This window comes from Branchiostoma floridae, chromosome 9 (genome assembly GCF_000003815.2).
Source record: "Branchiostoma floridae strain S238N-H82 chromosome 9, Bfl_VNyyK, whole genome shotgun sequence".
NCBI classification, from domain to species: domain Eukaryota; kingdom Metazoa; phylum Chordata; class Leptocardii; order Amphioxiformes; family Branchiostomatidae; genus Branchiostoma; species Branchiostoma floridae.
Window position 1 is genome coordinate 8,171,858 of NC_049987.1, and position 11,186 is coordinate 8,183,043.

Here is an 11,186-nt window from a genome sequence, read left to right on the forward strand (position 1 = left end):
ATGCCACGCAGAATCTGCTTGAAGATTACTGTTTCCCTGAGAAGCCAAGAGAAATGGCAAAAAAATCCCCAAAGTCAACAATTTAAGCAATGTATACACACCGGTATCTGCATACCAAATTTGAGGTCATTTGGTTTTAATGCAAGGGCACAGGAGCCAAAAATATATGTTTGTGGTAAAAAAATAGGGTTGTGAGGGTCATAAGGTTGTAGTACTGCGGCAAAGGGGCCCAAAATATGCACTTTTGGTCTAAAATGTAAAAAAAAACAACCAAATGAAATAATTTCTAAGGCTTCTATAAAAAGTGAGAAAAAAAGAACGTCTGGGGTTATGTGCCATGTCTTCTCCCATGCCAAGTTTCAGCTCAATTGGCCTCAAAAGTTGAATCCATTTGAAGATTTGACAGGAGCAGGAGGAAAAGAAGAAGAGACGCGACAAAAACAACATATTGCCACCAATACTGTAGTATGGATTGAAATATAACAATATATTTCACCATACCTGTGGTATGCCTGAAATATAACAAACAAAGAAATGGCAGACGATTGAAAATAAATTAGCAGTTGAAATAAAACTGTCTGCAGCTCGTTTTCCATCATCACAGAACTAACTTCGTATTTCATGGTGTTGTATAATCTATGCTAGTAAAGGTGTTGGTTAATTACTGTTGGTCCAATAATTAACCAGGAGAACTAACTTAGTATTGATGGTGTTGTATAATCTATGCTAGTAAAGGTGTTGGTTAATTACTGTTGGTCCAATAGTTAACCAGGAGAACTTTAAGTCTTTCAATGGTAATAGCAGACTTAGACACAAATGTCCATGGTATGTACGTAGTGTGTTTTTGATAGTAAGTGAAACTTTAGTATGTGTATGTAGGTTTTATATACTACACGCCATGAGAAAACACTGTCATATTTTTGTAGTCGAAATGTAGTCATGAAGCTGTACATGTTAATCTCACAATGTATGTAAATGTTGTTACTTTTCAATAAAGCTTTAAAAAAAAAGAACTAACGTAGTATTCATCCTGGTAGTTAAAAAAATTGTGTTGTAATATTCGTGATCCCACCAAGTCTTAATACCTATTTTTCTCACACTCTCGTATCGGCTTTAATGAATTTCATACAGACGTTATTATCCATAAAACGATATTGGGGTGACGTCAAGCGAACAGAAACATCCCATAAAGATATATTAACGGGCGGTGACATACTTATACGCTGTATAGCTTTAGAATTTAGATTGATCCCAGTATAATTGTTCAGAATTTTGACCGTATCCAAAATCATATCCAGTTGCTTGAGTAATTGCTATCTGGCGTATCTTATTACCTGGTTGTCTCACCTTCATCGACGTTATCTTTTTTTATGGTGTCGACATTCTGGTAGTTCAAAAATCGTGTTGTGATATCCGTGATCCCGCCAAACAAAAACCTTTTTTTCACACTCGTATCTCTAGACTTACCAACATCATTGCCCAAAAAGGATATTGTTGTGACTTTAGGAGAACAGAAAATTCCATGAAGATATACTAGCGGCCGGTGACCTACTTCTATGCTGTAGACTTCTATGGCCTTAGAATTTAGATTGATCCCAATATAATTGTTCACAATATTTTTTTCTTGTCAGTCATTTTCGTTTCAAACACATCCCTGTATCCATTGTAAGCAATGCCCTTTTATATGCAACCTCGACACTTGTGGTCTCCCTGGTCACCTATGCGCAACCAGGAACAAACAACAATGTATCGACAGTACTCCTGTATAGGATTGCACCGCTACAATGGAATATTTGATTAATTATTAAACCCAATTCCACCCAACTTAGGTAAGTTTTGTTGTTGATCCTGTTTGCATAAAAGAGCAACAAAACTATTCACAAAATATCGCACACAAAAGAATTCTTCTTCTGCATGTCATCTATTCTGGCTTTTGTGCGCAAAAAATGGATAGAATATACAGCGCCATTTCATCGATGTGCTACCAAGGGAGAAGTCGAACTGGTGATCAAGATCACTTGACGCTGTAAAGGACATAACAAATACAGAGGAACTTGCGATATCTATTTAGTGGTAAGTCTACTTGAATTGTTCGTTAAGCGTTCAATCTCACCTGTAGTTTTAGTGACGATTTCCTTAACTTTTCCACGTTACAGAGTGCCTGATCATTTAGTCCTACTAGTGACATGGCATCCAAAGATGAAAGCCATTGGCGGAACTATTCGAGCAAATATAGATCGATTCGAAACGTCGCATACATTTCTCAATCTCTGGTATATCTCTAAGATTGACCAGTTCTTATATAGTTCTTTCAATGAGCGTATTACGATTCAGTAGCAAATGGATGATAATTATCTGTACGATCTAGTACGACCCCCTGTGCGTATCGTCACACTTATACATGCTTTTATTTTATTTTCAGAAAAATGGGAACACAACAACTTGTCTACCTCACTATCATCGCAACGTCGTTCTTCCCATGGCTTGTCATTTCAACGTAAGTTTGTCCTGCTGCCCTTGATGGCAATTAATGGTTACTGAACCAGACAGTCTCACAATATAGTATTTATAGAGGAATGTTTTATTTCAGGGAAAAGATTAACCCTCGACGAAAAGAGGTTTTAACAAATATGTTATTTCTTCGGAATATTGCTTTGTCTTGTTTAGTCACTCACAAATGACAATATGATACGGTTAAAACTGGAACTGAGGCAAACAGTTGTAAATAGCCAATGCTATTCAACAAGTGGATCTACAACTTAAAAAAAAAAAAATCACATAGAGATGCAACCGCACCTTTACTACGACAATTTCGTTTCGTTTTGTTGTACGCTTTGGAAATAATTTTGTGAAAGTTTCATTTGTGATACAGGGTATCGATATTATACGTTATGGCATCACGTACCAAGGGAATGATAAATAGTTATGGGTATAACAGACTTGTATCCTTCGTCTATCAAATTTACATAGTAGACAATTTTTTACCAAACACCTTTGATCCTTAACATTAAGGTCTGATATAATTGACGTTTATTTCTGAGGGAATCATTCCGTTTTCCCAGTACCACCACACCAGCATCCCTTCCTGCTAGTACCACAGCCGTCGGCGTGGCACTCGGGAACCTTACCGAGTGGGAGCGATGGCAAGCCTTCAGGAGTGGGCAGGGGCTTCCCGGCAACTACAGCAAAGCAGTCCGCCCAAACTCTGAAGGTAAAACAGTAACTAGACTGTACGCTTTTGCCGGTAGAATTTAAAAGCTCATGTCTATGGCAATTTTTGGATTCAAGATGTGATGTGCCAATGTATGCAAAATTGCTGCAATGACAATAATGCGATTTTCTTTGCGAGAACAACATCAATTCTGAAAAAAAGAATTTCTCATTCTATTATAGTTCACAGGTCACAATTTTTAATAATGAATGAATCGTCTGCAATGCATGCATGTTCTCCACAGTAAATTGAGAACAGAATCCATGTAGAATAGAATGTTTAGAACTCCTAAAACCTCAAGAGATGCTTTTCAGTTTCGTTAATAGACCTTTTCATGTTTCCAGATCGCTGGACTGATATTTTGTGCGGAATCCGTATGAGTGATGTGGGATCTTTGTCCCACACTACCATGGTGAGTAGGCGTGGGTTTAGGTTTTCACAGCCTGTGGCACGCGATGGAATTAGGGTGTGGTCTAGCGTAACTTCGCTTGTGTCAATAGACAATGTAGAAAGCGTTTGACCGACTTTGTGACGGCGGTTTCTCCAAGTCACTTAACCTTAGACATTGTGAGAGTTGATAAATGAACGAGACACCTTCATTGCTTGTTTATTCTTCACAAGCTAAGTACACGTCGTGGTACCGGTCATCAAACAGAAGTACAATTACAGTGATACAAGAATATGGTATCTTACTACATCTACAAAGTATAATGTCTACTATGCATTATATGATATACCGTCATTGATTGTAATATGTACAGGTTTTTAAACAAGCGAGAAGACGTTAAAACGTCTTCTCGCTTGTTATGACCACTGTAATGGACGGACAGATAAAAGGTATGATGCATAGTTTGTTTGATTGCATAAGAGATTTTCTGTGGTATTTGAATATAGAAAACTAGGGAGAAGCTTTTTCTGTATAAACTACAGTCCACAAAATAATAATCAGAGCATATGCTCGGCATCTATAATGACTCCAAAGTAACTGAAAATTGATACTGAAACCTCCTCTGTTGTTCTGTTGCCTAGAAATTTGAAGCTAGCTTCGACCTTACTTTGGAGTGGCGCGACCCCCGCCTAGCGGGAATGGTGAGAAGCACAACCCCCATCCCGACCACCATGCTGTGGACCCCGGCCATCAGCTTCGGCAAGAAAGTGCAGGTCATCACTGATGGAGGCGCGAGGAACGAGGAGGAAGGTGTCATCACTGCGTGGGTGATGCCCGACGGTACCATCGCGAACAAGAAAAGGTACGCTTACATACCCAAGTTACTTCCTGTTTGAGGCGTCTAATGACTCTGCTATATCGGACACGCAGTGGAGAGATCTGGGATCGAATCCTGGTTAGATTGTGCCCCTGGGAAAGACAAAAACACGAATTTCCTAACATCAGTTGGGGAGGTAAAAGGCAGTAGAAGGACAGGGTTGGGTTCCACCTCAAATTTTGTGCCCGATAGCTTGACCCATGGTCCCAACGTCCACAAAAAGGCCTGGTACTTAACATGTACCTTTATCCTAGGACCTTATATAATGTCCTTGCTTTACTTCCCGCTGTTACCTTTACTAGTATCTTACGTCAAATTCTACCACTACAGCATAATGAGGTTGTTATCCCAGTTTTATCAACAAAACGCACACGTTATAAACTCTTCTGCCCCAGGTACGACGTGAAGATTAAGTGTGCCATGGACCTGAAGGCCTATCCTGTGGACAACCAGCAGTGCAGCTTCCAGTTTCACGGACGTACGTGAGCGAATGATACCAAATCTCTTCAATTCAGATGTTATCATTTTCAAATACTCAAATCAGAAATACTTACATCAACAATTATCATCATAATAGTGAAGGAAACGAGAGACATTTCATATCTAAAGGTGCACTCTCACTGGTCTTGTGTCACTGCGGGGTTCGAAAGAAACTCAACGAGTTTTAGGGATAAAGAACGAATTTGCTTACTTTTTGTTCATTTTGTCGTCTTCTAAGTCATATTTTTACGTATGACGCAATATCTAAATTATAAAAAATCGGAGAAAATAACAAAACATTGACGCATTGAACGAACCCCGTGGTGACGCAAGCTTGACGCAAGTGCAGTGAGATCTAGAGTGCACCTTTAGGATCAAGAAATTTGAATGTGTATCACAAACGGAATGAAAACCTCCGCATGGACATCAAACTAACAAAAGATCTGTGCTACAAATGTTCAAGCACTCAACTATCGTTTAGTATTTTCACAAGTATAAAGATACGTTGCAACTGACACGTGTTTTCAAGTGCGTATGAGGACCGTATGGAAGAAGTCTTAGCCTCTACCAGGCTCGACAGGACGTTGGAAAAATAGTAGAAATTGGACAAATATGGACAAACTAACTCCTCTGGCATGTTATGTATCTATGTCTGTCCAATGTCCACTGTTTTCCTACTAACCCGTGGAGCCTGGTAGAGGCCAAGAGCTCCATACGGACCTCAAACGGACTTGAATATGTACACGCACGTGTGAACCCAGTTTTAGTTTAGAACCCAGCTAGTATGGATTGTTGTTTCTCATAGTAAACGGAGCCCTGTTGCGCCTGAAGCCGACGTTTGAGTGGCGCAATGACGTGTCTCTCACTACGGACATCACGTCCGTCCACTCCGCCTTCAGCGTCATCAGCGTGCAGATCCGCGCCTACGCCAACTCCTTCCTGGACCAGTCACAAGGTCAGATTAAGACTTTCATTTAGACTAGGGCTTAGAATGTTGGGAAGGGTACTTTTATTTGGACAAGACGAGGTCCTGGGTGTTACTCTGTATCTCACAACGCTTCATGCACCATGGCACATATACCCTGTGAGTCCGTTTCGTCATGAAAGTATGAGTTTACAGTTTTTCTGACTAATAAGTAGATATGGTCAAAAAAAGGAAACTTTTAAAGAATAGATGCTCAGCATCTCTGATATCCACGCAAGAAGGCAGTGAGGGTAATTTGTGCTTTAAAAACAATTTTTTGTGCGATAATGGCTTATCAGTGAAAATGCATGCGAGGTGTGATGGGGGGGGGGGTGCTTAAAGTTTTTGCTTTGCTATTCTGATGTGAGCTATTGCTCATGTATCAGCGATGGTGCCAGCGTATGATTGACTCGTTGTTCATCACAATCACAGTATTTTGTTTCTACTTTTCTTCCTCTTATTGTTTTACAGGAAAGGGTTGCAGCTACCAAACATCAGACTGTGAGTACGCCCAGGACGTGTGTGATTTTGAGGACAAGGGGAACAGCCAGTGTGAGCGGTACGAGGGGTCCTGTAAGAACACGGTCCAACAGTGCGCACTCGTCTCCTCCAAGTGTAAGGCATCTTCTGTAGATTTGTTATATGTGAGAAAATGATAGTAAAACGTACTGAAAGTGAAGAACCTACCATGTGAATGACCGTGATACTAGTATCAGGTTGTAGTATCATGGGCTCGTAGATTGAGATCAAATTTGAAAACATGCATTAACGTATTAGGAGTGTTTTACACAAAAATAATGATTTTAAGTCACGTTGTATAGGATAGAAGTCTCTGGAACAGTAAGCTTTACTGTATAACCATTATGTGTAATATATTTATGATCCAGACAGAGTTACAGTAAAAATTTAGACGTTTCAGAAGACGCCCGACATCCTTTCTTTTTATATCATTGAAAAAGACGGCTTCTGTAGGGTCTGTAATTTCACAGTGAACATGTCCAGTCTAAAGATTGGATCATAAGAATATCATTCTTTCCTGGATGCCTGACTTTTATACACGTATTAGTGAAAGCCGTTGCATCATCACTATTGCATTACTGTGTAAGATAGAGGCCCGTGTTTTGTAACATAATTTATATATGTGGTGTTATATGATGATAGATTTACCAGGACTCGAAGTAATAAATCTGTATCTGTGTTAGATTTTATCCGTCCCTTACCTACTTCATGACCTCAATGAAAAGTGGCCTGCAGGCTTCTCATGATTAGATAAAGTTTCAAACAAATGCTATACCTCCGTCCAGCGAGTCCCAACACCTACACCACCATAGAGATGACCCTGAAGATGTCCCGGCTGCGGAACTACCACCTGATGGAGATCTACATCCCCAGCATCACCATCGTCTGCCTGTCCTGGGTCGCCTTCTGGATCAACCGCGCAGCCGTGCCTGCCCGTGTAGCGCTGGGCATCACCACCGTGCTCACCATGGTCACACAGAGCACACGTGTGGTCGGCATGCCACAGGTAGGCTCTACCACACTACATGTACATAGAAGCCACAGGTAGGCTCTACCACACTACATGTACATCTATAGATGCTGTGGGCATCACCACCGTGCTCACCATGGTCACACAGAGCACACGTGTGGTCGGCATGCCACAGGTAGGCTCTACCACACTACATGTACATAGAAGCCACAGGTAGGCTCTACCACACTACATGTACATCTATAGATGCTGTGGGCATCACCACCGTGCTCACCATGGTTACACAGAGCACACGTGTGGTCGGCATGCCGCAGGTAGATTTCCCTTTAAACGCTGCTGATTGTACTGTTGTTGTAGATTCAATGAGGTTAGAAAGGTTAACCAAGGGGAAGGATAAGCCTTAGACATTTTCACATATATCATTTAAGTGTAGCTGGACATTGGGTCCTTTTGAAAAGTCATACAACATACACCAAGTCCCGAAAATGAAATGACTTTTAACGGAAGAACACCCTGTTATACTTAACTCAGTGTCATAGCTAGTTATACCTACTTCCTACTTCAATACTTTAACTACCATCTCCTTTCTTTTTTTCCTGTGTGTGTGTGTTAGGTGTCGTATGTTCGCGCCATTGACGTGTGGGCCCTGTCGTGCCAGACCTTCGTGTTCCTGGCCCTGGTGGAGTACGCTCTCGTCAACTACCTGGGCGGAAAGGAGAAACCAAAGGTAACACACTCGTACTGAACGCTAGAGTCTGCCCTGAATAGGACAGGCTCTAGCGTGCAAAGGGTGGAGGGTGTTCTTAGGCTGAAAGAGGCGGTAAGCAGGTCTGAATGGTGTGTTGAAACCCATTGGATTGAAGATTTAATGGGAGAATGAACCTCTAATTGCACAACGGTGCTTAATCAAGGACCCTGAATTTAGCCTGGCAACAGTCTCTAAGTTAAACGTATTTTTTGTGACGTACAGCAGAAAGAATTCATTTTGTAAATATGTAACGTTATATAGATATAAATTGTAAATATTAACTAAAGGAAGTAGGTAGAAGAAATTGATTAAACGATTAGAATCCCCGTTTTACAATAATAAGTTAATAACGGTACACTGTTTTTCTATTTCATATGATCAGGACAAGCCGTCTGCACCCCCTGCTCCTAAGAGGTCTCAGTCTAAGACCTCCGAGAAGATGAACAACTTGGACAAGAACATCTACCCCAACCTCAGCACCAAGGACGTCAACATCGATACTGAGGTAACAATCGCGATAGTGTCCAGTTACTAAATATAACATATCCCGGTCGTTCTGAATCAGACTTACATTTAACTTTCAACACAAAAAAAAATTGAACGCACCCAAATTTTCCACCTTCCAACTCCAGTCTTTATGAGGGAATGAGCAACCGCTTCTGATCGAGTCGTCGAGTTTTGTAGATAGAACACGTGACTACAAACATCGGTCAACCTAGACGGGGTGCACCATAGATTTTATGATCCTCTGCTGATAGTCTGCTCACCGAGTCACGTGTTCTATATGCACGTCACAGATGCGGTTGTTGCTATTTCTTGACAAAGGCTAGCTGGTCAGGCGAAAATTTGGATGAATCATTTTCTTTGGCGTTGGACGGTACATCAACTCTGATTCATAATGACTTTTACGAACACAGATCAACTTTCAAGTTACCGCGGCCGCCGTCTAGTAGTGGTTACATATAGTATACTTCCGAAACGGGACGAACCGGGACGAGGGGGGATACAAGCGTAACCACGTTTGGGATTGTTTTCTCACCACAAAAGCGCCACCTACATCGCCTACATATAGCGGCGAGAAGCAGATCTCCAGCTAGGAGCTCTGAGGAAGTATCTGAGAGACATCGAAGGGTAAGCTAAAGTGAATATTAACTGGTTGTGTAAAAGAATTCTCCAATACATGCATCCTATATGATATACTATCAGCTCTCGCCCCTACAGGACCGCCCATCCTCTCGCGAGAACAACTGGATGAAGATGAACAAGACCAGCTCGTTCTCCCTCAAGGTCAAGGGTGGACTGGCCCTCGTGACCTCCGGCATCAAGAAGGACGACAACAAGAGCGACATCGGCGCGAAGATTGACAAAGCCGCCAGGATCCTGTTCCCCGCCGCTTTCATCATCTTTAACCTGGTGTACTGGCTGTGGTACGTGGCAAACGTGTAAACAAATTGATCTAGGCGGCTGCTTAAAACGCCACGCACAGTTAGCCATGGTAACTGTACATCTATGGCTGACTTAATAGAGTTTATTTGCAAGTTCATGCCCGAAGGCTAATTGCAAGTACATTGTACATGTATAAACATAGGAGATAAACAAGTGACAATGAACAGTGATAAACATTATTCTACTCAAATACTAGTGTTGGCTATTTCTAAACAGGCTGGGTTTGACTTTTTTTGGAAGCAGAGGAAGACGAAAAGCCCCACTTTTTCTATAATTTGTGGGTTCTGTGATTTCAAGAGAAAGGTGGCTTTCTGTTCTTCTGTGAATGTGGCGAAGTTGTCTTTGTGGCTTCTCTGAAGAATAACAGTACAAGCACAAATTACATATTTCAAAACAAAAACACCAACAGGTGCGTTCTATAGATCGACACATGTCAACATCTATGACATTTTACCATCAGCCTCATTGCTGTTGTAACCTTGCGGATCCTAAGTTTGTGATTGACGTCGCGGAAGGTGACGGCGCATGTGCAGAATACATGTCTGGTGTGGGGTGAACGCCCCGAGTACTTACCACGCCACATGGGGCAGTATAAACAAGAAAGAAATGTGGGGCAGTAAGGATACAGCTGTTTTATTAGTGCTGAACAATGTAGCCAAAAGTAGTCAAAATATGGAGAGACAGGATGTCTGGTGTTAAGATAGGAAACACATTTGAGTGTAAGATAGCACGAACGTGAGAATTAGATTTTGTGAAGAAGACAGCTCAAATCTTTTAGTCATTTTTCGTGTATCGTTTGTATGACGAACTGTATAAGACATTAATTTTCGACATGTATATATGTGGCAACAATGTCAGTGGTAAATCATGTTAGACTACAAAGGTTAGCCTTTTGCTTTGGCTCATGCAGGCACATCTATTGTACTGTATAGTAATCCATTTGTATTCAAGTCTGTGGAAGTCACGCGTTTCAGAGTTTCATGTAAGTGCATTCGCTAGGTCTGTGAAATGCTTGTCATATCTTCCTACCTTCTCACAATACCTACACTATGAAGGACTGTGTATGGTAGCTACGTGTGAACGCAACTTCTATCTACACCTTGTATATAGTCAACTGTTTGAAGTATTTGCTGAAGTAGAATGGATCGCCTGCGTACCAGTGTTTCAACAGGGCTTCTCCTTCTTCTTCTCACAGTATTGATGTCATTTTGTATGTTGTGACTCCTCATTTGTGTGATACGTTTGTTAATTTTTTACTTCTGCTGAACGTCATTCCATGCACTTTCAGAAAGTATATTATAAGCAAATTTGTAGCACAATAAATTTGGCCATATGGTCACGTATCCATCGTCTCTGTGCGTTAATTCTTGTGTAGAATCTAATTTTGTATTAGCTGTCGCTGACTGAAAAGTCATAGTTAAACTTGTAGGGGCAAGCCACTTTCAAGTTCAAGTTTACGATAATGAACTTGTCACCATGGCTGCACAGTCACTGATTCGATGTACTTGACTTTGATTTAGGAACACTAAGGGGTTCACCTAAGCATACTGCTTCACGAGTTCAGCCTACCAAACAAAACTTGA

At 41.1% G+C, this 11,186-nt stretch overlaps 1 protein-coding gene across 2 annotated transcripts; it reads left to right on the forward strand.

Annotated features, from left to right (window-relative positions):
• The first annotated feature begins 1,872 nt into the window (after positions 1-1,872).
• Positions 1,873-9,755, forward strand: LOC118423087 (gamma-aminobutyric acid receptor subunit rho-3-like). Of its 2 annotated transcripts, none has more exons than XM_035831068.1 (12): positions 1,873-2,073; positions 2,423-2,497; positions 3,063-3,211; positions 3,556-3,623; positions 4,241-4,461; positions 4,872-4,954; positions 5,762-5,911; positions 6,392-6,535; positions 7,225-7,445; positions 8,023-8,136; positions 8,540-8,662; positions 9,364-9,755. In XM_035831068.1, the coding sequence occupies exons 2-12, from the start codon at positions 2,427-2,429 to the stop codon at positions 9,601-9,603; spliced, it is 1,584 nt and encodes a 527-aa protein (XP_035686961.1). In that variant the 5' UTR covers positions 1,873-2,073; positions 2,423-2,426; the 3' UTR covers positions 9,604-9,755. The 2 variants fall into 2 exon arrangements, with proteins under 2 accessions (XP_035686961.1, XP_035686962.1); XM_035831069.1 differs by having other exon boundaries at positions 1,874-2,073; positions 9,379-9,755.
• The last annotated feature ends 1,431 nt before the right edge of the window (positions 9,756-11,186 follow it).

Coding starts and splice junctions, on each gene's coding strand:
- LOC118423087 (XM_035831068.1), top strand. CDS start 2,427: ATGGGAACACAACAACTTGTCTACCTCACTATCATCGCAACGTCGTTC. Junction 2,498..3,062: donor CCATGGCTTGTCATTTCAAC/GTAAGTTTGTCC, acceptor CCGTTTTCCCAG/TACCACCACACCAGCATCCC. Junction 8,663..9,363: donor ACGTCAACATCGATACTGAG/GTAACAATCGCG, acceptor ATATACTATCAG/CTCTCGCCCCTACAGGACCG.